The following is a 27,978-nucleotide window of genomic DNA, read 5'->3' as shown; positions in this document are numbered from 1 at the left end:
AACTTCCTTTAGACCTTCCATCCTCCCATGCCTTCTCTGCCTCCCAGGAATGACACCTGCTGTTCCCTCTGCTTAAAACATGCTTCCATCAAAAACTAATGATGTAATGTATGGTGATTAACATAACAATAAAAAAATAAAAATAAAAATAAATAAAAGACCACACTTTGTCTGCAAAAAAAAAAAACAAAACAAAAAACATGCTTCCTTGCCCACACGATGTGAAACATTCCTGGAGAGGGAAGAAGGGGAGTGGGTAGAGTTCCTTTGTGCACCTTTCGGGACCCCAGGTTCCCTCTATTAATAGGAGGGCCACATTGTCCTTACTTACTGTCCCTCTCCCCTCTGGAGACTGTGAACTTCTCAAGAACAGGGCCGTGGACATATTTGTCTTTTTATCTGCAGCTGGGAGCAGCTAACTTTGTGGTTTGAAACAGGACCTCGCGTGGGCTTGTTGCATGAGAGGATGGAAGAAATAAGTGAACAATAATGACCATAATAATGAAAGTTATTATCCACACAGGATTTTTTGTGAGTCTGGCTCTGTGTGTATTCAAGATCTCATTTAAGGCTAATAGCCGGTGCTGGAGACCCATTTATCCCCCACTGCACAGATGAACAAACAGAGGATTTGAGAGGTAAAGAGCAGATTTCATAAATAGTAAGTGGTTAAAAACCAAATCTGCCGGATTCCAGAGCCCGAGTGCCCCACGATTACCGCACGTACAAAAAGACACAGACTGGCGGACTAGCAGGGATGCAGTATAGGGTAAAGACCCGCCTCTGTCCAGGTTCCGGCTATGGGCTGTGGTCGCGTACTCCCAGGCGGACTGGCGACGCGTGCGCAGTGAGGTGGTGGCGCCCCCTGCGGGCGGCGCGCGGGAGGCAGAGGCGGCGAAGGGGCGCTCACTGCGCCTGCGTGCTGGTGGAGGTGGTGGTGGTGCTCTGCCGGGGCTCGGCTGTTCGCGCGGCGGGTGCGGCCATGGCGCAACCGGGGAAGCTGCTCAAGGAGCAGAAGTACGACCGGCAGCTGAGGTGAGCCAGGGCTCACCGAGTCGGGCGGGCCGGCCGGCGGGCTCCTTTGCGTCCCGGCCGGGCCTAATGAGCGGGCGGCGCGGTCGGGCCTCTTCCAGGCCTCCGGCTGGGCCGGGCCAGGCGGTCTTGGGCTTGGGGAGCCGGTTCTCGGGGCTCCCCGGCCTGGGGCCCCGGGGTGACCCTTGAGGGTCGGAACTCTCCTTCTCCGAGGGGTGCGCCCGCCCGCCCGCCACGCGGTGTGCAGTTCGAGGTTCGCCGCCCCAGTGTCGGGCGGGTCACCAGGGCGGCAGCCGGCCCCGCCCCGCTGCGCGCTTACTCCTCATTTAGCAGAATTGGGGGATCGGGTGTACCCCATCCCGGCCGCCCCGAGCAGCGCCGAGTGTTAGGGATTGTCCTGAGCCAGCGCTGTCCAGTAGGAATATAATGCCTGTCCTGTGTGAGCCGCATACGTAATTACACATTTTCTAGTAGCCACATTAAAAAGAAGAAACAGGTGAAATTATTTTTAATACAGTTTCTTTAACCCAGTATATCCAAAATATTACCATTTTAACACTTAATCAATATAAACATTTATTAGGGATTTTTTTTACCTCTTTTTTCATACCGTCTTCGAAATCTGGCATTTTACACTTGTAGGCACATCCCAGTTCCGACCAGCTAGCCTCATTTTTAGTGCTCAGTAGCCAAATGTGGTTAATGGCTACCTTAGTGGACACTGCAGGTCTAAGCCATCAGGCAGGTCCTTGGCTAATTCCTCTGCCTTGCCTTTTCTCCTTACACACCCCATTCCTTATTTATTAAGCATCGTCTATGTGTTAAGGCAGTGGAAGTAACACAAATGCTTGGCCCTCATCCTTTCTGGAAACCCCCCCCCCCCCAAGCTGGGAGAAGTTACAGTGTGTCCCTATATGTCCCCTGGAACTCCCATATGCACCTACAGCTTAGTTCTGTATTAGGGGCTTTAGGCACTTAATTCTGAGAGCAGTATTGAAGGCAGACATTCTCTTGGCTTTATAGATGGGGAAATGGAGTCTTGGAGAAACTTAGATAACTTGTCCAGAGTCTCCCATGTATTTGAGCCAGGATGTAAACATAGGCCCTTCTGGCTTTTTCAGAGCTTGTTCTCAGTCACATCACTCTGCTCCCAAGCTTCTGGGAAAGGAAGCAAGGTGACAGAGCCCTTGTAACCAACTTGTGTTCTTTTGTAAATTCTTAGCATTGCTTGTGTTTTGAATTCAGATATAACCATACAAGAAAGAGCTGAGAAGATATTTTAGGTTACTAAGTAACTGTGACAAAAGAGAATTTTTGCTGAATCCCATCCAGTTAAGGACCAAATTTTACTTTGCATAGTGAGAATTGGTTATCGGTTTTGGAGTGTCAGAGGGAGGCTGCTAGAAGCAAAGTTGTACAGCCGGGCAGGAGTCAACCAGGCCGTGCTCTCCATAGTTAGGCCAGCATGGGAGCAAAGAGGATTGATTTCTTGTCTGGCCTCTTTCTTGAAACGCCTTACCTAGAGATGCACCAGTATTCTCTTAGGCTCACTATCTGAGTACCCAAGCATCCATCAACCAAATCTATCATTGTCTCGTGTGTGCCCTACTTTCATAGAAAAAAAACAGATGTTTCCCGTCTGTCTGGTTCTTCTAGGCTATTCCTCCATTCATTTGACAGCTGTTCAGTGATCACTTCCTCTGGGCAAGGCAGCGTGCCAGGCATTTGCGGCTCCAGGGGTGCACATAGGGAGTTATCTGGGCCCTCATGGAGTTTAGAGTGGAATGGAGAGAGAAATGTTCCTCAAATAAAAAACCAAATGAAATAGTTACAGTTGTGATATGCTCTGGAGGACATACTGGCTACGCAATAACGGCATCTGTTTTTGATCAGGTGACAGGGAAAGCACATTAAAGCCTGTCAGTCCTCCAGACTGTGGCATTTTTCTAATGATTTTCATACTTCCCATACTGACAAGGAAGGATAAAAGGCTTTCTGGGTGAAGGTAACCAGACTGGGCCAGATGCCATGATGCATGTGTGATCATGCACCTTGCCCTGTTAATGATATATATGCCAGTGTGAATCAGGTTATAACGTATGTTTCTGATCCTTATTATATCTTTGTGTTTGATAATGTATGCATTTATTAATCATGCTATTAAAATGAGCATTGGGTTTTATATTTTAAAGCACTCCTATAGAAGTCAACATGAGGCTTTCCAGATGACAATAATTCAGTTTTCTTGGTAAAGCTTTTATCACTCTTAGAGATGTCACAGTGATAAATTCTATGTCAACATCTTAAATATACTGGCTCTGTGTAATTTAAGGAGAAATGAAATAGAGGATCAAATGGGTTTTAAGTCTAAGGCAGTTCTTTAATGTTAATGAATATATCTAATATATCTGTTCTGTAAGTTATCTGGCTTGAAAAGAGTAACGGACAAGGATCTGGAAGACCCAAGTTTTTAGTACTGATTTGACCCCCTTCTAATCATGCAAAGCATCAGCCTGTCTGAATCTTAGGTTACTCAGCTATAGTCCCCGTAACACCTGCTGCTCTTCCTGTCTCATGTGTTTATTATGGTTATCACATCAGCCATTCTGTGCAAGAACACTTTGAAGATCAAAGATCACCATCCAAATAAGAAAGTTGGATTTGTGTGGAAGTTTTAGAAGTGTTGAATTTGTGTCTTGTTTTGTAGGTTGTGGGGTGATCATGGGCAAGAGGCTTTAGAATCTGCTCACGTTTGCCTAATAAATGCAACAGCCACAGGAACCGAAATTCTTAAAAACTTGGTACTACCAGGTAATGTAGTTTTGTGGTAGTAAATTTACTCCATACAGTTTTGAACTAGAAATTATGTGTCCTTGACTGACTCTGTTTTGTCTTCCAGGTATTGGTTCATTTACAATTATCGATGGAAATCAGGTCAGCGGAGAAGATGCTGGAAATAAGTATGTTCTATTCTTTTCAAACACATGCATGTTAGGGAAGGCAGTGCACTGTCACGGGAGAGTAAGGCCTAAATCCCAGCTCCACCTCCTCAGCCAAGGTGACTTGACTCTCAGGTGGAAATAATCCCTGTGTTTAGGATTATGGTGAGGATGAAGTAAGTCATTATACGTGTCCAGCAGATAGACCATTAATAAAAGGTACCCATCATTACTGTCTTCATTGTTGTTATTAGTGCAAAGGAGTAGTCCTTATTCCTTGATTTGTGAAATCTAGACAATTCCTAAGTCCTTGCATTGATCCCTAGGGGTTAGTACATAATTTAAAATCATTGTATTTTTGAAAAAAAAAATTATATTTTTGGATTACAAGAATAATAAAAATTACCTTTTATTTGTGTTTCTTCTGAGCTTAGTCCAGGTGTATCTCTCTGTATACTCCACTGTCTTTATAAAAATGCTGTTTTAAAGATGGCCTGTATATTATTTTTTAAAGATGATCATAATATAGACTTCCAAAGCATTGCCAGATTTGGATTTCAAGTTCTTTTCCAGACTTGGAGGCTGGAATCTCTCATTGTATTTGTTAGTATATGACAACAATGAGTACATTCAAGAAAAGTCAGAATTTAGTTCATATTGAGCTTTGATATCTTTTCTTTGGGTGGTAGTGTATCTACAACAGCACCCTTTTATTGGTATCTATCTATAAAGAAAAAGTCATGTTATCTTTGCTTACTTGGTTGGTAGAGCAGTGTGTGATAAGAATAAGGTTTCTTTTGCTTATGGAGCCACTGATTTTGTGCTACAAAATGGTGCCCAGCCTCAAATCTGGGCCTTGAGACATGACAAGGATATGTGGGAGGAAACCTGAATGAGTCTGTTTTAGTTAACCTGCAAAAGCAAGCAGTTCAATATAGCACTTCTCAAGTGTGGTCTGTGGAGCACTGGCTCTACGGAATGTTAATAGCTGCTAAATGGGCAAATGGATTCCATGGTCAAATGAGTTTGGAAATGGGCCAAATGAAGTTAAACATTTCTCTAATAAAAGACCTTAATATCATGTGATATATTTATTATGAATTTCCAAGAGGGAAATATAACATACGGTGTTTCCCAAACTTTGTAAAGCCAGGGAACTTTTATTTATTTATTTATTTATTTAAATTTTTTTTTAAGATTTTATTTATTTGCGAGAGAGAGAATGAGAGACAGAGAGCATGAGAGGGGGGAGGGTCAGAGGGAGAAGCAGACTCCCTGCTGAGCAGGGAGCCTGATGTGGGACTCGATCCCGGGACTCCAGGATCATGACCTGAGCCGAAGGCAGTCGCTTAACCAACTGAGCCACCCAGGCGCCCAAGCCAGGGAACTTTTATTCTCTCAGAGCATCTTATGAAATTTGTATTCTGTGGTACACACTTTGGGAACATTGATTTATTAGCCTGGTCTTTGATTACAAGTTTCATCCTGTTATCTTCCTCCAGGAACGCTGTTATTAAATAAATTTAATAATCTATTATTAAAATATAGTTGGTATTTATACTATGAATGAAATATACCTGGTGTTACAAATAACCTTCCCTTTATAGTCAAAGAAGCCCTTAATTTTTTTTTTAATTCTGTTCCAGTTTTTTCCTTCAAAGAAGCAGTATCGGCAAGGTAAACCATCGGTTTATTATAGAATATAGTTGTGTTTGAGCATCTAATGATGCCACTGTATTTTGATTGCTTGGAAAGCTTTGATGTTCAAAGAGCTTTTATTTCTCTGAGAAAAAAGTTAAATTAGCTTTATTTTTTTTAAATCTCGCAAATCTTTATATGCTTGGTAGTTTAAGAACTTAAACGTACTGTCTATGTTTTTATGCTGTATCCTGTATTAAAGCTAAACCTTGAGATTAACATAAGGAGGATGGAATATTCTGGTTAACAAGATTTTTAAGAGTTAGCCAGCATATCTTTTATTTTTGTATGTTCCGTATTAAAATTCTTACAAAGCCATAATAGTCAACTTAATACAGTGTTCTGAATGGAAATGACTGTTTCTTTGACCTCTCTCATACAGGATTATAAATGTGGGAGGTTAGAGTGAGTCTAAACTTGGTCCAGAATATCTCTGCCTGCTACCCAAGGTTTTCTGGTCATTTGCCTGCTCAGAGAAGTTGGGTACAAATAATATAGTCATTTAAGTAGTATTTAAAGAAATATTGTGGTTGAACCTCAGCTTAAATACTATGAAAAGCAGAATTGTCATATCTATGCATGAAATTTGGGAAGTTTTATAATATGTTTGCTTGATCTGTAAATTGAGTGGTTATATTTTAACCAAATTTTTTCTAATTCAAGTCAAATGCTCTTTTTTTTTTTAAAGAACCGAGCTCAGGCTGCCATGGAATTCTTACAAGAATTAAATAACGATGTCTCCGGGAGTTTTGTGGAAGAGGTATATATGGTGTATATATATATATATATGTATGTATATGTGGAAGTGTAATTTTTTAATAATTCAGAGCCCTAAGAATTTGGAATTTTGAGTTTATTTTAGTAATCTCTACGCCCAACATGGGGCTCGAACTGGTGACCCCGAGATCAAGAGTCACCTGTTATACTGACTGAGCCAGCCAGGTGCCCTAGCATTTAGAATTTTGAATCTTTGTATATTTAAGAGTTGAATTACTTTAACACTGGAGTCTAACATGTTGCCTCATTTGTTCTAAAATAGCTTAACTGTTTCTGCCATGTTTAACATGATTATAAAATTGTTTAATTTTTTTCCTGTGTCCTATTTAGAGTCCAGAAAACCTTCTAGACAATGATCCTTCGTTTTTCTGTAGGTTTACCATTGTGGTTGCAACTCAGCTTCCTGAAAGGTAAATTTTTATGTTAATTCATTTTTATTTTAGTCTCTTATTAGATTTGCATAGTTTTGTTTTCTCTGCAAAGACTATAGTTCTTAAAATTCTTTATTTAAAAAAATTTTTAAATTAATATATTTATTTTAAAGATTTTATTTTATTTATTTATTTTTTTAAAGAGTTTATTTATTTATTTGACAGAGAGAGATAGCGAGAGCAGGAACATAAGCAGGGGGAGTGGGAGTGGGAGAGGGAGAAGCAGGCTTCCCTCCAAGCAGGGAGCCCGATGCGGGGCTCGATCCCAGGACCCTGGGATCATGACCTGAGCCGAAGGCAGATGCTTAACGACTGAGCCACCCAGACACCCCTAAGAATTTTATTTATTTATTTGAGAGAGAGAAAGAGACAGAGACAGAGAATTTAGAGTCAGGGGGAGGGGCAGAGGGAGAAGCAGACTCGCTGCTGAGCAGGGAGCCTTATGCAGGGCTCAATCCCAGGACTCCAAGATGGTGGCCTGAGCTGAAGGCTGCCGCTTAACTGACTGAGCCATCCGGGCGCCCCTCTTTTTTTTTAAAGACTTATTTATTTGAGAGAGAGAGAGCAGGTGAGGGGGGCAGAGGGAGAGGGAGAGAGAATCTCAAGAAGACTCCCCGCTGAGCACGGAGCCTGGTGTGGGTCGCTATCTCACGACCCTGAGATCGTGATCTGAGCCGAAATCAAGAGTCGGATGCTTAATTGACTGAGCTACCCAGTACCCCTGTAGTTCTTAAAGTTCTTAAACTCCACAGAAACCTTTAATGGAAGTGCTTATAAGTCTCCAACATCAAAAAGATGGGGAAGAGAAAAATACTGAGATGTGAAACTTTTCCTACTATATTTAGAGCAGTTAAATTAAACATTGGTTATTTTTTAGTGAAAAAAAAAAAACTAGTTAGAATTATAGAGTGTGCTTGGGTGTGTAGATAAGGGTTTTATAAATATTTTCTTCCTTATTATGGAAACGTGTAAGAAGTGTCTTTCAATAACATTCTCCCTAATACAAAAGAGGAGGCTTTCATGTTCCTCTAGTCTGAGAGATACACTTTCTGTGAGGCTGCAATCTTGTGGAATTGCTTTTCATTGTATCCATGATCTCCTTGTGTAAATATAATAGATATATCTTTGCATTTATTACTTAGTAAGAAAGTTGCTTTATTTTAGAGTGTTTTCATGTTTGGCCTATATCCATTTGCTTATGTTCTTATTTATTGTGCTTTCCTTTACAGTACATTACTACGTTTAGCAGATGTCCTTTGGAATTCACAAATACCTCTTTTGATCTGTAGGACATATGGACTAGTTGGTTATATGAGGATCATTATAAAAGAACATCCAGGTAAGTCTGTTGCACCTATGGGGCTTGCCATTGGTTGCTTTAGCTACACTTTTAGAAACCTGACAATTTAGAAAATCAATTTTGTTTTTTATTTTTATTTATTTTTTAATTTATTTATTCCACAGAGAGAGACAGAGAGAGAGCACAAGCAGGGGGGAGCAGCAGAGGGAGAGGGAGAAGCAGGTTTTCCACTGAGCAGGAATCCTGATGCAGGGCTCGATCCCAGGACCCTGGGATCATGACCTGAGCTGAAGGCAGACACTTAGCCGACTGAGCCATCCAGGTGCCCCATAGAAAGTCAGTATTAAGTTACAAAGTAAATTTTAGGGGCACCTGGGTGGCTCAGTCGTTAAGTATCTGCCTTCGGCTCAGGTCATGATCCCAGGGTCCTGGGATCGAGCCCCGCATCGGGCTCCCTGCTCAGAGGGAAGCCTGCTTCTCCCTCTCCCACTCCCCCTGCTTGTATTCCCTCTCTTGCTGTGTCTCTCTCTGTCAAATAAATAAATAAAATCTTTTAAAAAATAAATAAATAAATAAATTACAAAGTAAATTTTAACAGCACAACTCTGGTTACAGGTTCAGAGTGGCAATCAGAATCAATAGTCTTTAATCTAATATTTCCTTTACTTAGTGTTATAGAAGGGTACAGAGCAGGAGATACAACAAGTACAGCTTCTTCATCTTATTAGGAGGCCCAGGAGCAAAACAAGTCCCTAGCTTTTTTTGCCTCTTAACCCACATAGGGCGTGTAGGGCTGCTACAGGTGAGAGCCACGGTATGTGGGTCACAGTGACACATGGACGTCGTACCACCTTTTCTCTACCAATTTTTCATTCCATTGTCATAGAGGCATTAGGCTCCCCCAGTTCAGGTACAGTTCTACACAATAAGCAAGGCATTTACCTAACTACTGCTCCAAGGAAACAGTGTTATAGGAGACTGAAGTCATATATAGGTAAGCTTGCATTAGCTCAAGGATGATATTAGACCTTTACTTACAAATTTAGAAAAAAAAGATTTTATTTATGTATTTGAGAGAGAGAGAGCGAGCACATGCAGGAGGGGCAGAGGGAGAGAGAGAATCTCAAGCAGACTCCACACTTGAGTGGGAGCCCGACACGAGACTCAGTCTCATGACCCCGAGATCACGACCTGAGCCAGAGCCAAGTGTCGGACGCTGAACTGGCTGTGCCACCAGGCGTGCCCCTACTTAGAAATTTTTAAGCTTAAATCATCATCCAGTTTTCTTTTTTTTTTTTTTTTTAAAGATTTTATTTATTTATTTGACAGAGAGAGACACAGCGAGAGAAGGAACACAAGCAGGGGGAGTGGAAGAGGGAGAAGCAGGCTTCCCGCAGAGCAGGGAGCCCGATGCGGGGCTCGATCCCAGGACCCTGGGATCATGACCTGAGCCGAAGGCAGACGCTTAACGACTGAGCCACCCAGGCGCCCCTCATCATCCAGTTTTCATTCAGTATTCCTGCATGGCTCTGAGCCAGGGAACTCTGCTGGTATAGTGATAGCCATTGGTGTTGGTAGTATCACGGGGGAGTAGTATCTGCCTGGGCAGTTAGGGGGTGGCTTCTGGGCATAAGCTCTCGGCAGGTGGTAGTAGGCCCTTTAAGAGTTGTAAGTGGGAGAGTGACAGGGAGAAAATTTTATTTCAAATGTGTACCCTGAAGTGGGGTGGAGAATGAATGGGTTTGAAGGAGCAAAGATTGGAGGCAGGGGTTGCTGTTAGGAAATTTCCAGTGGCGTAACTAGGTGAGAGAGACAGAGACCGAGCCCCTGACCTAAAGCAGATATTACAAGGATAGGGAAGAGGTGGTAAATAATAATGAGGGTTAACGTTGCTGGCTGTGTGCCTGCCGTAATGTGGATTATTTCATGTAATCTTTCCAAAATCCTTACAAGGTAGATACTGTTATGTCTACTTTTTGCAGATGAGGATGCTGAGGCACAGAGAGATTAAGTTATTTGCCTAAAGTCACACAGCTAGCAAGTGACAGAACTAGGCCTAGCTCTAAACACTCACTGAAATTACACATTCCTGTACTCCCCCCATATGGAGAACTGTGATATTAGGCTGTGTGATGACTGATGTTGGGCCAAGGAAGAAAGAAATTAAGGATAGGGACACCTGGCTGGCTCAGTCAGAAGAGCATGCAACTCTTGATCTTGGAGTTGTAAGTTCGAGCCCCACTTTGGGTTCAGAGATTACTTAAAAATAAAATCTTAAAAAAAAAAAAAAAAGAAGTCAAGGATAACCATCAGGTTTCTAGGGAAGAGGTCTAGGTAGATGGTGATGATGTCTATTGAAGACCACAGGAGGGGAAAGGTAGATTGTTAAGTACTATCTGAACACATTTTATCAATTTTGATCTTTTAAAATTATAATAGCAAGAAAATTCAGCTCTAGAGGAATTTTGAGTTTACTCTTATTAAAACTATAGTCCACTTATGATTTGTGCATTTAGAAAAATGTAAATATATATGTGTATATAAATTTATCTCAATCATGAACAGAAAAGGGGTGCCTGGCGGGCTCAGTTGGTGGAGCATGTGACTCTTGATCTTGGGGTTGTGAGTTCAAGCCCCACATAGGGCGTGGAGCTTACTTTAAAAAATTAAAAAATAAAATCAGTTCCTTGGGAAAAAAAAAAAAGGAACAGAAAAAAACCTGTAGGTCCTATGCCCATTTAGAAATTATAGATTTCTTTTTTTTCATGACCTGTGATTTTGTTTTTAATTATCTTAAGCCTTATCACATAATTTACAAACTTGTGCTGATGATATATCTTTTCATTTTTCACCCTTCTAACGAGTTGGCAAAAGCACCATTACCAATCATACATATATGGTAATTCCACAGTTGTGTCTTTGAATAGCTGTTTAGAAGACAATCCTGAATTATAACTTACTCTGACTTAGTGAAGAATCCACAAGCCAAATCTGCTGCTATATCTTGTCACACAGAATTTTAAAAGCATGTGACCTTACAGATCATCCATAAAATGTGAGAAGTGTTAAATATTCTTTATTTAATATTGTACATAAACCACACTAAAATGCCTTTCATTAAGCAAAAGGCAACATTTTAGATGCAGGGAATTTTAACCGCATTGGCATAGTTAAGACCAAAAAGATAAAGTGGACACTGCCAGCTTATCTTCAGCCCTTGCCTTTAACAGGCTAACAAACACAACTTGAAACACAGCTGAGTCTTGCTGTTCTGAGACAGTGAAGGGATTTCCTCAGTATTTACATATATATTAATATAACCAGATATATCAGTCTAAATATAAAACTAATCTATAAGTTTAGAGATGGCATTTACCATCTCTGTGAAAAGCTGACCATTACTAATCAATTGTAATCGAATCTCTGGAAGGGGAAAACAGTGACAGCACTTGCTGAACCAGAATTACTATCAAAGTTCAAAAAGCTGATCCTATTCATTTAACCACGAGCCCATCTTATTTAAATCAGGACTGTCCAAAAGAAATACTCTATCAGCCATTCATGATCCGAATTCTGGTGTATGAGATCAATTTAAATATGGTACACATAAGAAAAAGTCATGAGACATTTTTGTTCTGTAATAAGGCAGTGGCCAACTATTACTCCTTAGTAGCCCTTTTTGAGATAAGCTGTCAAGTCTCTTGTCTTAATGCCAGCGAAGATCATTTTTGTTCCATGGATGTACTTCTTGGGATTCTCCAAATACTCCATCAATGTCTCCTCTCCCCAGGCGATGTCTTTGTTCTTGTTGTTATCCGTGTAAGAAAATCCAGGGGACTGACATGTCTTTCGACCAAATAAACCATGAAGATTTGGGCCAGTCTTGTGCTTGCCTCCCTTTTCCACGGTATGGCACTGGGCACACTTCTAAACAAAAATCTTCTTGCCCTTCTCAACATCACCCATTTTTAAGTCGCTCTTTTGTCACGTGCAAAACGAATCTGCCTGCTTGCAAGCCGGATGTCCCACTCTCTCAGAAATTATAGATTTCTTAAGTCCCTATAATGTAGTGTATTCCAGAAGTATCACTAAAGAAGTCTATGTTTTGGGATTATTTGTTTCACAGTAATAGAATCTCATCCAGATAATGCATTAGAGGATCTACGACTGGATAAGCCATTTCCTGAACTGAGAGAACATTTTCAGTCTTATGATTTGGATCATATGGAAAAAAAGGTTGGTAGTATGTATGACCTTCCATTTACAGATAGATTAAAAGATTTTTTTTTTAACCTAAGGTTTTTGAATTACACCATAGTGAGAAAATATTATAAACATCCATATTCTTGTCATCCAGATTACATAGTAACAACATTGTACTTAATTTGTTTGAAATAAATTTGTTTTCCACCAAAATTTGGAAAGCTTTTTTTTTTGAAGAGAAGTTCATTAACTGAACATATCTGTGTGATCAACACCCACGTCAAGAAATTGGATAATAACATCCCAGCAGCCTTCTTCATGACCCTTTTGTAAACAATTAGATGTACTTTTTTAAATAGTGTGAATTTGGGGTGGGTGTTTGTTGAAATTAATTCCTCTTGAAAGTTATTTTTAGTGTTTGAAGAGTTACTTTTAGTGTTTGAAGAGTTACCAAAGCAACTCCGTATTTCATTATAGAAATAATGATATTTATAATAGACTATGTAACTTAGGGAGTATGTGGTTTTTTTCCTACCCATGTATTAATTAAAATGCAGGTATTTGACCAGAAAACAGAGTTTTCTCAGTTTAGGATTGGTATCTGAAATCAAGAGATTTGAGCTTTCTCTTCAGGTGGCAATCTCTGAGACTCTTTTCTTGATGGTAAAATGGGGACAATCTTAGTACAAACCTGCCATATTAGGACTAAATTGGATATTGCTTCTAAAAAAAGTTTGTAAAACCATTTTCATTAACGCGGTTCATTTCCCTCCATTCACTATACTACATATAGTGGGAGATGATCATAATTACTGTGGGATTTGTTGAAAATGAGATGATGTGATAAAGAATAAATGTAAACTAATTAATGTTAACTAATACTGACATTTTCTTTGATTTTTCTTTCGTTTTTAGGACCATAGCCATACTCCATGGATTGTGATCATAGCTAAATATTTAGCACAGTGGTATAGTGAAGTACGTCCTTTTTTAAAAACACAAATTCCATATATGACTGTATTTTCAATTTATTATAAAGGATTTCATTGGAGGAAAGTGGGAGATTAATTCTTTTCTTTATGTGGTTATAGAGGAGGTGGGTGCTTTTCTGTTTAAATCTGGCAGTTCCTCTTTTGATACTGATATTTTTATTAACAAAATGAAATATCAGTAAATGTCATTCTGAAACTGGCAGTGGGGAATGAATGTAGAGAAATGGCTCACGGTTTTTGTTTTCTTTCAAGTCAGTCTCTGATTTCACTGAGGTATTTGCTGATGAAATCTCACGTGGATGGGAGAATGGGGGAAACTTGGGACTCTCAGTTTCCATGTTTTGATTTTTTATAACTAGAATTTAAAAATTTCTAACCAATTTAGACAAATGGACGAATACCTAAAACGTATAAAGAAAAAGAAGACTTCAGAGATTTGATTAGACAAGGTAATATGATGGGATACAATTGAATGTTGTATAAAGTTTGAAAAGCAAATTGCTTGAAGCTGTTTGTTGGGTTTCTGTCGGCTGCTTTGTCAGACAGTGCCATCATGAGCTTGTATTTTATTTTTTCTCAGGAGGTTTAGGAGCCACTCATCATATAGTTTTTTAAATAACTAATGATAGTTTCCTCATCTGTGAATGAGGAACTGGGTGCTGCTGATAACTACCTCGTGGGTTGTTGTGAGGATTCATTCATACAATAAAATGTGAAGTACGCTTAGTAGTGTCTGATACAAAGTAAAAGCTTAACAAAGGTTAGCTGCTAATATTAATAAAAAAATGACTAATGATAAGCCTGTTTCTTCTTAAGTTTCAGTATCCAATCCTCCCTTTTAAGATCTGATGAGGTTATTTCCATAATGTTAGGGAGAGCAAAGGGGTGAGAAGAAAAGGGCTATTTTTTGCTAACCAATTTCTATTTTACTAGGAATTCTAAAGAATGAAAACGGGGCTCCGGAAGATGAAGAGAATTTTGAAGAAGCTATTAAAAATGTGAACACAGCACTAAATACAACTCAGGTATTAAAAATGTTGCTGAGGAATTCATACAAGAAAGGTGTTTTCTGAAGTCCTCATGTGAAATAGTTGATTTTATATATATATATATTTTTTTTTTTTAAAAACCATTTATTTATTTATTTTAGAGAAAGAGTAAGAGAGAGGACATGTGTGCATGTGTGCATGATTTGGCGGGGGCAGAGGGAGAAGGAGAGAATCCCAAGCAGACTCCCAGCTGAGTGCAGAGCCAGATGCTGGGCTCCATCCCACCACCCTGAGATCATGACCTAAGCTGAAATCACAAGTCAGGGGCTTAATTGACTGAGCCACCAGGTGCCCTTATTTTAGATTTAAGTTAATATTTCCTAAATTGTAAAGTTGTTAGAAATTAATATCTATAATATGGATTGAATCTTGTTTTAATAAGACTGTATTGTCCTTGTTAAAATGGTTATCGGTGCTTCAGCATATACTAGTGATACAGTGATTTATATACATTATTTGAAGTACATGATTTGTGAATAGTAACAGTTTGGGTGTAGGAAATATATAATGAAGGTGATATTTTGCTGGCCCAAAATAGTGTTGCCTGAAAGTGAAATCTTACCCTGCGTCTGCTTTTGACAGTAGTTGTTTGGATATAATGGAAGACGTTCTTAATGACATTGTAAAACATTATTTGGAGGATAACTCTGTTTAGATGCCCTTTGTTTTGTTGTTAAGGTCTTGCCAGTGAGGTTTTTGGGAAATTTGGAATAACACAACTGGTATTTTAAGTTAAGAATTTTCTTATAATTTAAAATGGCAAAAAATGCTGTCTTTCACGTTAGGAAAGCACTTAAGCTGTCATTACAAACTTTTTGGAGACAATGAGGTAATATTGCTGAGTAATTAAAGTGTGTGCTTTATCAATCAGTTTTCTGGGGTGATGATAATTTTCTTTGTCTTAATTGAGGTGATGGTTAAAAGGACATGCAGAGTAATCAAAATGCATCAAACTGTACGTTTAAGATTCATTTCACTGAATGTAAAATTTACCCCAATTAAAAAAAACCCAAGGTTCTCATAGTTAGGTTCTGTATGGTGAACCAAGCAGACAGATAAATGCACTAGGTGCTATGAACAAAATTTGAACAGAACAGAGGGGTAGAACATGATGAGGATGAGGAGTTCTAGGATTGGGAGGGGGCCAGTCAAGCATTTTGAGCAGGGAGTGGAGTGACGTGATTTATATTTCTAAAAAATCATTCTGGTTCTTGTGAGAAGAATAGACTGTAGGGGACTGGGAGCAGAAACAGAGAGACCAGTTAGGAAGTTACCAATAAGAAATTTCTTTTTTGGGTGCCTGGGTGGCTCAGTTGGTTGGACGGCTGCCTTCGGCTCAGGTCATGATCCTGGAGTCCTGGGATCAAGTCCTGTGTCGGGCTCCCTGCTCAGCGGGGAGTCTGCTTCTCCCTCTACCCTTCCCCCCTCTCATGCTCTCTCTCTCTAATAAATAAATAAATAAGAGAATGGAAGCTAAAAAAAAAAAAAATTTCTTTTTTCCACACAGCTGTAGAATCAAAGCCTATAATTTCAATAGTTGTTATTAATGTATGATGATTTTTGCCAGCATTAAAAGTACTTAATTTAACTATCTAGTTTTTGCCAGAGTTGTTGTCTCTTCCAGTAGTTCCTGATTTAGGGTGTAAGGGTTTCACATTTTTGACAAGCTGGAAACACATGGACTACAAATCTAGCTTGCTAGTAATGTCTGAAATCTTTGTTATATCTTCAGATGTAACTATATCAAAAGATTTACTTTGGCTCCCTTTTTAATCCATGTATGATGGAAGAGAACTGGTCAGTCTTTAATGCTGACACCAGTGGGCAGGAGGGGACTTCCTTCCATTCTCTCTTTCCTCATCAAATCTCTGTCTGGTACTGATTCTCAATGAAAGTCTAACAAGCATGGTGGCAGCCGGGTGGGTCAGTCAAATAAGCATTTACCTTCGGCTCAGGTCATGACCCCAGAGTCCTGGGATTGAGCCCTGAGTGGGGCTCCCTGCTCAACAGGGAGTCTGCTTCTCCCTCTTTCCCCCTCCTCACTTGTGTGCACGCGTGCTCCCACTCTCTCTCTCTCTTTCTCTCAAATAAATAAAATCTTTACAAAAAAAGTCTAAGCACATCAGAAGTTTGTATTTGATTACAATGTAGGAATTAAAAGAATTTGTTTGGGGAAAGAGTGGAAATACAGATGGGCACATTCTTAGTATAAGTAAATGTTTTGTGTTCCTTTGTTAGATCCCAAGCAGTATTGAAGATATATTTAATGATGATCACTGCATAAATATCACCAAACAGGTAACAACCAAAAGTAAATAGTGCCATCTTAACCTTTGGGTCAAATTCAGATGCCATTTAATACTAATTTTTTTCTTACTCTTTTAGACTCCATCATTTTGGATTTTAGCTCGTGCCTTAAAGGAATTTGTGGCCAAAGAGGGTCAGGGAAATTTACCTGTTCGAGGCACAATTCCTGATATGATCGCAGATTCAAGCAAATATATAAAGCTGCAAAATGTGTAAGTCACCGTTTTCAAACTATGTTACCAATAAATTAACCTGTTTATAGTACAGATGAACATATTTTACCACTCTATCAGAAATCAAATGCAAGTCTGTTACAGTTTTTAAAAATAAGCTAAAAAAACTTAGGGGCAGACTTTTTAAAATAGATTTTATTTTTTAGAATAGTTTTAGGTTTATAGCAAAATTGAGCAGAAAGTACAGAGAGTTCCCATCTACTGACTAGGGGGCAAATTTTTTCTTTCATCTTTCATGATAAAAACCTAATATTTGAGCATTTAACTCTGTGCTATGAACTGCTCTATGTATTAACTAATTTAATGTTTACAACAACCCCATGAGAGAGATACTATTATTGTCCCAGTTTTACGGATGAGGAAACTGAAACATAGAAAAGGTAATTTATTCAGAGTCAGATAGCTGGGAAATAGAGTCAGGATTTGAACCCATGAAACCCAGCTCTATACTCTTTTTTTTTTTTTTTTTTTTTTAAGATTTATTGTTTTTAGGGAGAGAGAGAGAGTGAGCACGGAGGGTAGGGGCAGAGGGTGAGGAAGAGAGAGAACCTGAAACAGACTCCCTGCTGAGCACAGAGGCTGAGGTAGGGCTCAACGCAGGGCTTGATCCCATGACCCTGAGATCATGATCTGAACTGAAACCAAGAAGAGTCAGACGCCCTCCAGCTCTATACTCTTAACTATGGCCCTATAGGAACTTTTATCTGTAACTTAAAACTTCGAAGTCTTTAGTTTGATGAATATTTTATCATAATGTTTCATAATTTAAAGAGTTTGTGACTGTAGATGGACACCAGCTCTCTAGGTGTCACTAGCCTGAACCCAGATAGACTGTCATAAGTATGGATCTCAGTGGATATTACCCTTATGTAGTTTAGGCATGTTGCTGATGAATCCAGGGCCACTGGCTTGGGTTCCTCAAGGACCAAATGATGTCACACAGAAGATCTCTGTTCTCTAGACATTGTATTTTTCACCTCAGCCACTGTCTAACACACCTTTGTTGTCCTAGCCTAAAAGTTCAATTATTTAAAACTTGGGGAAAGTCAGCTGAGGGTAGACGGAAGTATGACCTCACAATCAAGGTAGTCAGCTTAACACTGATCATCTTCAGAGAATGAAAGTGTAAATAGACCTTATAGGTTTTACATGAATTTGTTGTTTCTACATGAATTTTTTTCTTTCTAAAGATTTTATTTATTTATTTGAAATAGAGCATGCGCACAAGCAGGGGGAGCAGCAGAGGGAGAGGGAGAAGTATGCTCCCCACTGAGCAGGGAGCCTGATATGGGGCTTGATCCCAGGACCCTGGGATCATGACCTGAGCCGAAGGCAGACGACACTTAACCGACTGAGCCACCCAGGCGTCCCTGGAGATAGACAGTTTTGAAGTATTTGACTTTCCTTGGATTTAGCTTCAAGGAGATAAATCATGTTCTTCAGTAACATATGTAGTCAGGTCCTCCCAGAAGCATGGATCGTGGATCCCTCTAGGAGGGTAGTTTTTAAATTGCTGTTAATTATAGAGGGAGCTCAGGCATTAGTAGATTCCAAGAGTCCATCACCAACACTGGGGAGATTCCCAGCCACTAACAGCTGCTGCTGCTAGCATTTCCATGGCATTTTTACATTTGTATATTACCAGACCAGTATTTTTTCATGAAAAGGAAGGAAATTTGCTTCATGGTGATATTTAAATTTTGCTAACTTTAAAAATTGTTGAAAACAGCTATTTGTTGTTCTTTTCCAGTTACCGTGAAAAAGCAAAGAAAGATGCTGCTGCTGTGGGTAATCATGTTGCCAAATTGTTGCAGTCTATCGGCCAGGTAAGCTGCTGAGCCGAGTGTACTGTGCCTTTCATGGACAGTAGGGCTCCATTTGGCCTGATTGCATAACTCCAGTGGCCAAAAAGGTTTAGAGATAGAGGGTGTGGCCTGGTTCTAGGCTTCTTTACAGGGATCTCTTACTTACCTGGCTAATGAGAAAGGCCTTCACTAAGGAAACAAGGTGTTTTTACAGTGCTCTTCCAGCGCTTGGGGAAAGTGTCTCCATCTCCCAGTGATTGGCTTTGTGCTGCAGTCTGTGTTCATCTCCTCTTTTATACTGGAGCAAAACCTGCATTTCTGTCTTTACAGGCACCAGAGTCCATTTCAGAGAAAGAATTAAAATTACTCTGTAAGTCCCCTTGAATTAATTTCTTTACTTTGCTTGATCGAAATGTTTTCAGGAATTTTAAATGGCTAACATTAAAAATTTTCCATGGTCTCAGTGGTATAGATAAGAATTACTAAGAGTTGGTGTTTTTTTCCCCTCATAATGAAAGGAGAGGGTGTTTTAAGACGGTCAGTGATAGAGCTTATCTGTCTATGGCAGTGCTGAAAAGACATGAAGGTCAGTTGAAAATTGTCATTAAGGGCGCCTGGGTGGCTCAGTTGGTTAAGCGACTGCCTTCGGCTCAGGTCATGATTCCGGAGTCCTGGGATCGAGTCCCGCATCAGGCTCCCAGCTCAGCGGGGAGCCTGCTTCTCCCTCTGACCCTCTCCCCTCTCATGCTGTTTCTCTCTCTCTCTCTCTCGAATAAATAAATGGAATCTTAAAAAAAAAAAAAGAAAAAAAATTGTCATTAATACAGAATTATTTTCAGCTTATTACTTTTAAATAGTTTGGGAAAGTTTTATGTGAAGACTTTGGATGTGAAATCTTGAGTCACATGTACATTGACAATATTGGTTTAAATACTCACTTTGATCTGTGTTAAATGACTGATGGAATTAAGAATTTTGCCATCCAGTTTCAGAGTGGGTTGGCTCTTGGGATCTTGATAACTCCTTAGGAGGCCCAAAGCATTTTCTTTTATTTAAGAATTAGTTTAAGAGGGGTGTCTGAGTGGCTCAGTTGGTTAAGCATCTGCCTTTGCTCCAGGTCGTGATCCTGGGGTCCTGGGATTAGGCCCTGTGTCCATCGGGCTCCCTGCTTAATGGGGAGTCTGCTTCTCCCTCTCCCTCTGTGCTCTGTCTCAAATAAAGAAATAAAATCTAAAAAAAAAAAAAAAATTAGTTTAAGAATAATAAAATTTGTTTTACATGCTGTCTGAGAATTTTTCCCTGTAGCTACTGCCCTAAGCTTCTGCAAAAGTCTATATTTTGTACGTTCCCTAGCTTTAAAATGTATTTATCCATGTTCTTCCTTTAATGACTCTTCCATAGTGCTTGTTGAGGCTTAGTTTTAATGTTTTGTTTTACTACCAATCTTGCACCTTGTTTTTGAATTTGTGTTTGCTCTACTAGCTCATATGATACCAGATTAGAAGCTGGATGTTGGGTACTTGAAAGTTAATTCTCTTCTCTCTACTTTGGGGTATGTTTGAAAATTTCCATAATACAAAGGGTTTTTTTTAAGACAGTTTACATATATAAAGTGCACAATATATATAATGCTCTCCTTTAGGACTACTTATCTGTAGTAATGATAAAAATGACTATTCACTGAGTCCTATCAGGTATTGTGGGAGGTATGCACTTGATACACTTGCACATTTGATCCACAGAACAACTTTCAAAGGTAATATCCCCATTTTACAAATGAAAGCAAGCTCAGAGAGGTGCCATCACCTACTTACTCAGTGCTGAGCTAGTTGTACTGCCAAGGATATGAATTTCAAGATGATTTGTGTTCTAGTGCCCTCTCTGCTAACCATGAGAGCCAAAGAGGCATTTCTTCACATTTCCATGTCTGTAAAGAGTATATACAAAATTTCCTGTTCTTAGCGTGACTTGTGATTTGGAATATTCACATCTCAACCGTTTACTACCATAATGTCTTTCCTGTATTCAGGCACCAATTCTGCATTTCTTCGAGTGGTAAGATGTCGATCCTTAGCTGAAGAATATGGCTTGGATACAATTAACAAGGAGGAAATAAGTAAGTATAATAATCCTTTGATGCTAGGTGATTAGTTTTAATTAATTTTAGAGGTATAAATAAATATTTTGTGTTTAATAGTAGTGAGTATATGATGATAATTTATAGGATAATGTAAATATTGTACTGTAAATTTTATTCTATAAACCAAGAAGTAGTCATACTTCCAAATAGTCATAACTGCAAAAAAAAAACTTAATATATACATGAAATCATCTTTAGGTTACTGAGTAAGTTATGTGATATGAAGAAGAGCTAAAGTCAGAACGTTACTACGTTATTAGAGATTATGTGACTAGCTAATGGTCCTTAAGAACATTGGGTTTCATCTTAACATATCTCCCTCTCCCTTTATTTTACTATTATTTATCATTTTCTATTTTATTGTCACAAAATATTTAAATTTTGTGATAGAATTGCCGTGTATCCTGAAACTGGAGTATATAGTAAATTCAGTTCTACATTGTTTTTATGTAATGAATTATCCAAATTACACTGAATTGTTTCTCCCTTTCAGTTTCCAGCATGGACAATCCAGATAATGAGATAGTATTATATTTAATGTTACGGGCTGTTGATAGGTTTCATAAACAACATGGTCGATATCCAGGTAAGACTAGCAATCTCATTATCATATACAATAAAGTCTTGAATAAATACTTAAATTGAATTAAATCTTGAAGTTTCTTGGGTGTTCTTGGGGTGTTTACAGTAGTGGTGCTTGAATTTTACATTGTAAACAGTTCATACCTACTTCATCTCAGGGAGGAAATACCATTTATTTTTTAAGTGTAAGTATTTGCAAATAATGTTTGATTCTAAACTGTTACAGGAGAATGTTGGTTGAATGCCTATAGAATAAAACTTTTTCTTTTTTTGAGGAGTTGGTGGGGAGGGGCAAAGGGAAAGAGAAAGAGAGAATCTTAAGCAGGCTCCACGCCCAGCAAAGAGCCCTACTCGGGGCTCAATCTCACAACCCTGAGATCATGACCTGAGCTGAAATCAAGAGTCGGACACTTAACCGACTGAGCCACCTGGGTGCCCCTAGAATAAAATGTTTTTTTCCTGTCAGTTTCCATAGTTTACTTCTAAGACTCATACTGAGTTTAATTTAGTGGAACAGGAAAGCCATAAGAAGTATGCCTAGTGACTTGAATTCCAAACTCTGAAGCTGTAGGGATTTCTTTGCTCAGAATCTATTTTTTGTTGTCTGTAAATGTAGTTAATTGGAGAATTGGTATAATCTCAAAAGATCTTCAGTTGCCCAGAATATTTTTATTAAGATGATAATTTTAATTGTGCAGTATTACTGCATAGCAGCACATTCTAGAAGTATCATAAAACCTGTTGCCCCAACTGATGTAGTATGCCCACTGAGTTACAGTCTTAACGAGCAAGCTTACCAGCAGAAAGAAAAGGAATAAACACCAAATATGTATTACTTTATGTGTATTGTTTGATAGCTTGTATTTTTGGTTTATTGCATAACAAACCATCCCAAACCTTACTAGTTTAAAACAGTAAATTATTATCTTGTAATTTGCGGATTGGCTGGGCTCAGGCAGTTATCACTCTCGGAGTTGCATGACGCCTGGGGCTGGGGTCATCTGAAGGCTTGACTGTGGTAGACATCCAAGAAGACATTTTCATTCATGTGACTGGCACTTTAGTTGGAACAGCTGGAACTGCTTGAGGGCATCTCTCTCCATGGCTAACTGGGGCTTCCTTTTAGCATTGTATTCCTAGGGCAGACTTCTTACATGGTGGCTGGCTTTCCCAAAGTTAACATTCCAAAAGACCCAGGTGGAACATACAAGGCTTTTTATGAATTAGCCTCAGAAGTCACACAACATCACTTACATCATGTTCTATTGGCTTCACAGAGCCAGCTTAGATTAAGAGTGGGAGGGGACTTCGTGAGGGCACAAAGGAGTATTCATTGGGGAGCCATCTTGGGAGACTAGCTACCACAGAGAGCACAGGCTTTGGAGTTGAACCTAGGTTCAGATCTAAGCTCTGTCACTTACTATCTCTTGATCTTGGGTGGGTCACTATTTCCAAGTCTCAGTTTTCTCATCTATGGAATGGCGATAATAGTGTCTACTCTTGGATTGTAAGGGTTACGTACGTGATGTATGAAAATCACTTAACACACTGCATGGCACCTTGTAAGTATTCAATAAAGGCTTGGTATTATTATTATGAGGAAGAGTAGTGATGGTTTTTAAACTAGAAGGGCTAAAAAATATTATTTGTTTTAGTAATTCTTGAATATTACAGCAATTGTATTTTTCCTTCCAGTAGTAATAATAACAGCTTTGCCTTTGGAGACATAGTATAATCATTAAGAACTGCCCAGGCCCATATCCCAGTTTTGCTACTTAGGAGCTAAGTAACTCAGGCAAATAACTTAATCTGTCTGCCTCAGTTTTCTCACCTATAAATGGGGATAATAATAGTACCTACTTCATAGGGTTTTTGTGAGGATTAAATCAATTAATATATATGGTACTTAGAACACTGTCCAGCATTTATTAATGTTCAATAAATGTTACCTATTATAGCTTTATGCCTTCAGTGTCATTTAGTCTTCTGGAAATGGATAATAAACACCATAATTTTTTTAAGCACCGTAATTTTTTTTTAGGGCGGGAGGGGCAGAGGGAGAGGGAAAGAGAATCTTAAGCAGGCTCCATGCCCATCGCAGAGCCTGATGTGGAGCTTGATCTCAAGACCAAGACCTTGACCTGAGATCATGACCTGAGCCAAAATCAAGAGTTGGACGGTTAACGACTGAGCTACCAAGGCACCCTGAGCACCATAATTTTTATACAGAGTATAAATGGAACATTACTTTCTTATTCATTTAATTCTTCTGTCAGATAATTATTGAGCACCAACTATGTGTCAGATACTTTTCTAGATACTGGGTATAGAACAGTAAACAAAGCAGACTTACCAAACTTGAAATTTTAATAGGTCTCAGATGGTTTCTTTGATTGTTACAGCTTTGTGATAGTTGTAAATATTGGTCTCGTACTTACCCTTATTTTTGTTCTTACTTCAGTTTCATTCCTTACTATTTTGACTAGAACACCTAAAACTGGATTTAGAAAAGTAGATAGCCATTGGTTTAGAATTTCATTATTCATTTTAATGAAAATTAACATACATATGTATTTTTAGGGGTATCTAACTACCAAGTTGAAGAAGATATAGGAAAGCTGAAGTCTTGTCTCACTGGCTTCCTTCAGGAAAATGGATTATCTGTAATGGTGAAAGATGACTATGTCCATGAATTGTGAGTATTTTTTAGGGCATGGGAAAGATAATACCTGTCTTGTCATAAGGCTAATCTAAGTTCACGTCTCCATCTCTTTCTGTAGTTGCCGATACGGAGCTGCTGAGCCACACACCATTGCTGCGTTCTTAGGGGGTGAGTTCCATAGATGAGAAGACTGGCATCTGTGGTAACACAATACAGTTAAGAAGTTTTGTTTTCTGAGCTGTTTTAACTAGGGGAGTCAGTGAGGCAGAATATTGTGTTATTTAGATTATTTCACTGGTCTCTGCTTTTCATCTCCCACTACTGTCCAGCTTAAAGTGAAGTGTCATTGATCTTCCTAAAGCATAGCTCTGATCATGTCTCTCACTTAACTAACCCTCTGCCCTGGCAGTAACACATACACACTACAATGATCTTCACAAAACAAGTCCAGAGTCCTTGATTTGACATTAAAAACACACTGTGTTCTGGTTCCATTCAGCCTTTCTGGCCTTGGTTTTTTCAAGTTATTTCCTTTTTCTGGAGACATGCCCTATGATTTCCTGCTCCTACAATCCTTAACCCTCAGGGCCCATTTGCCTTAAATCTCCCTATTTCTTGCATGTCTAAAATCTACCTGTTCTTCAAGGCCCAAATGAAAGTTAGCATCTCTTTCATAAAAACTCCCTGGAGGCTAGAAGTCCAAGGTCAGGGCCAGGGCAGTTGGTTTCTGGTGAGGCCTGTTTGTGGCTTGTAGGTGGCTACCATCTTGCTGTGTGCTATTATATAACCTTGTCTTTGTTCAGGGAGGACAGATGGGACACAAGCTCTCTGATGTCTTATGTGGGCACTAAACCCATCATGAGGGCCCTACCCCATGACCCTATTTACCTCCCAAAGACCCCCATACCATCTTCATCTCCAAATACTATCACATTAGGTATTAAGGATTTAACATGAATTTTGAGGACATTTAGCCCATAACGTGTTCTATATTCTGCACAACATGGTTATGTTCCACTTCTTTCAGGTCATTGTTAAAATGTTATCTTCCCTTTGTTAAAATGTTATATGAGGCCATTCCTGACTCCCCAGTTTAAAACTGAGTCACTCCTCTTGCACTCATATATATCCCCCTTTCTTGCTTTTTCTCCTTAGCACTTAGAGTCATTTGACTTACTGTAAATTTTACTTATTTGTAAATTATCTCTCCCTTTCTACTAAAAAGTAAGATCCATGAGGGCAAGGATTTGTGACTTTTGTTCTTTATCCCTAGTGCCTAGAAGAGTTTCTGGTACATAATAGAGTCTCATATTTTATTGAATCAATGAATGTTTGTGAAAGATGAAGCTTCAGGGGTGCCTGGGTGGCTCAGTCGGTTAGGCGACTGCCTTCAGCTCGGGTCATGATCCCAGGGTCCTGGGATCGAGCCCCGCGTCGGGCTCCCTGCTCAGCGGGGAGCCTGCTTCTCCCTCTCCCACTCCCCCTGCTTGTGTTCCCTCTCTCGCTGTCTCTCTCTCTCTTTCTGTCCATTAAAGAAAGAAAAAAAAAAAAAGGTGAAGCTTCATATTATAATAGATGAAGAATTTTTTTTCTCTGTAGTTTTTTCTATTGTTTGCTTTGATTAGTTACTCAAAACTTCTTACTGTATAAGACTGTTACTGAGTATAGCAGCCTGGCGGTATTTAATATAGATTGTTTCCAAATTACAAATGTATTTAGAACAAATACACCTTTATTCCATTTTATAAAAGTAAAGTAGGCACAGGGTAAATGTAACATAAGGATCATCATCGAGAATTTTTTCTATTTGTATTTTTTATTTATTTTTATTTTTTATTTTTTTTTAAAGATTTATTTGACAGAGAGAGACACAGCGAGAGAGGGAACACAAGCAGGGGGAATGGGAGAGGGAGAAGCAGACTCCCCGCCGAGCAGGGAGCCCGATGCGGACTCGATCCCAGCACTCTGGGATCATGACCTGAGCCGAAGGCAGACACTTAACAACTGAGCCACCCAGGCGCCCCATTTGTATTTTTTAAAAGGCACTATCAACCATGCTACTGTTTCGACTTGACTTAAAATATCGTCAGCATTCAAAACCACCATAATACTTCATTCTTTTAAATTGTGGCATAATATCCCAAAGTGTGAATGTATAGGACAAAATTTGTTCCTGTAATAATACAGTTATAGGGCGCCTGGGTGGCTCAGTCGTTAAGCGTCTGCCTTCAGCTCAGGTCATGATCCCAGGGTCCTGGGATCGAGCCCTGCATCGGGCTCCCTGCTCAGTGGAAAGCCTGCTTCTCCCTCTCCCACTCCCCCTGCTTGTGTTCTCTCTCTCGCTGTGTCTCTCTCTGTCAGATAAATAAATAAAATCTTTAAAAAAAAAAAAAATAATACAGTTATAAAAAAATTGCAGTCCTTGATTTTGATGTGCTTCAGTAAGCTATGCCTGTTTTGGCTTATTTTTAAACACTTTTGCTTTTGGAAATGAAAGGTTTTCTTTACAGAATTGGATATTTTTATATAACCTGAAATTTACCTTTTTCAAAGATTTGCTTTTCTCCTTTTTCCTTGCAGGAGCTGCTGCTCAGGAGGTTATCAAAATAATCACCAAACAATTTGTAATTTTTAATAATACTTACATTTATAGTGGCATGTCACAAACTTCAGCAACTTTCCAGTTGTAGAATAAGCATCCTATGTAGTGTGTTAATGATTTAAACTGTAATTGCCTTCAGGTTGTGCTCTAGTTTGTAAAATTCTAGGAAGGGAGAACTGTTAAATTGTTTCCTTAATAAACATTTTTCTCATTTGTAATAATGTAGTCTTGTTCTTTGTGGGGGAAGGAAGCAGTTGTTTTTCTCAGAGAATAAAAGCTATCCATTTTTTTTTAAGAATTTTAATTTATTTTAAGATTTTATTTATTCATTCGAGACACAGAGATACAGAGAGAGAGCATGAGCAGGGGGAGAGGCAAAGGGAGAAGCAGGCTCCCTGCTGAGCCAGGAGCCAGACGTGGGGCTCGATCCCAGGACCCTGGGATCATGACCCGAGCGGAAGGCAGATGCTTAACGACTGAGCCACCCAGGTGCCCCAAAAGCTATCCATTTTTTTTTTTTTTTTTAAGATTTTTTTTTTTTTTTTTATTGAGAGAGAGAACAAGCGTATGGGAGAGGCAGAGCGAGACGGAGAAGCAGGATCCCTGCTGAGCAGGGAGCCCGATGCGGGGCTCGATCCCAGGACCCTGGGATCATGACCTGAGCCGAAGGCAGACGCTTAACGACTGAGCCACCCAGGTGCCCCAAAAGCTATCCATTTTTAATTGAGTTCATTATTTCTGGTTTGCTAATTCAAAGTTACTTATAAAAATCCCTTGTGGGGTGCCTGGCTGGCTCAGTCCGTACAGCATGCGACTCTTGATCTGTGGATTGTAGGTTCAAGGCCCACCTTGGGTATAGATTACTTAAAAATAAAATCTTAAAAAAAAAAAATCTCTTGTGTTTCATTAAAAACAGTTTAAAATAGGTTTTTTTCTTACCCTCTTAAGCAATGAATTTAAGCCATGCATAGGTTTTAGCTATGGACGTCTTAGGACCATCACGATTTGAAAAGACAAATATTTCAGATGTATAGTTTTATTAGAAAGGACAGGAAGCTTGGGAGAGAGGAATGAGGCCAGGCTTGGTGCTCGGATGGCCTCTTAACCCATGTTGTGCCCTGCAGCCACAGTCCCAGAACCAGCCTCATCGTCCCGGAGCCTGCTCTCCTGACTCCTTGCTGCCAACGCCCCTCTGAGCAAAGAAAGCCCTAAAAACTGGGGGCGAT

General features: G+C 39.4%; 1 protein-coding gene and 1 pseudogene across 1 annotated transcript; one reads left to right on the top strand and one right to left on the bottom strand.

Moving 5' to 3' along the window:
• Window positions 1-925: 925 nt before the first annotated feature.
• NAE1 (NEDD8 activating enzyme E1 subunit 1) lies at window positions 926-26,970 on the top strand. Its single transcript, XM_032424321.1, has 20 exons — window positions 926-1,035; window positions 3,740-3,843; window positions 3,932-3,992; window positions 5,618-5,648; window positions 6,358-6,429; window positions 6,777-6,856; window positions 8,107-8,216; window positions 12,304-12,413; window positions 13,296-13,358; window positions 13,758-13,821; window positions 14,306-14,397; window positions 16,660-16,719; window positions 16,807-16,940; window positions 18,712-18,787; window positions 19,097-19,136; window positions 20,796-20,882; window positions 21,400-21,492; window positions 24,069-24,183; window positions 24,269-24,318; window positions 26,731-26,970. The coding sequence occupies exons 1-20, from the start codon at window positions 983-985 to the stop codon at window positions 26,838-26,840; spliced, it is 1,605 nt and encodes a 534-aa protein (XP_032280212.1). The 5' UTR covers window positions 926-982; the 3' UTR covers window positions 26,841-26,970.
• LOC116644610 lies at window positions 10,882-12,143 on the bottom strand (annotated as a pseudogene).
• Window positions 26,971-27,978: the final 1,008 nt, after the last annotated feature.

The sequence above is a fragment of the Phoca vitulina genome, unplaced genomic scaffold (assembly GCF_004348235.1).
Source record: "Phoca vitulina isolate PV1807 unplaced genomic scaffold, GSC_HSeal_1.0 scaffold30, whole genome shotgun sequence".
NCBI classification, from domain to species: domain Eukaryota; kingdom Metazoa; phylum Chordata; class Mammalia; order Carnivora; family Phocidae; genus Phoca; species Phoca vitulina.
Note: the sequence above shows the minus strand (reverse complement) of the source record. Positions and strands in the feature narration are given on the sequence as shown.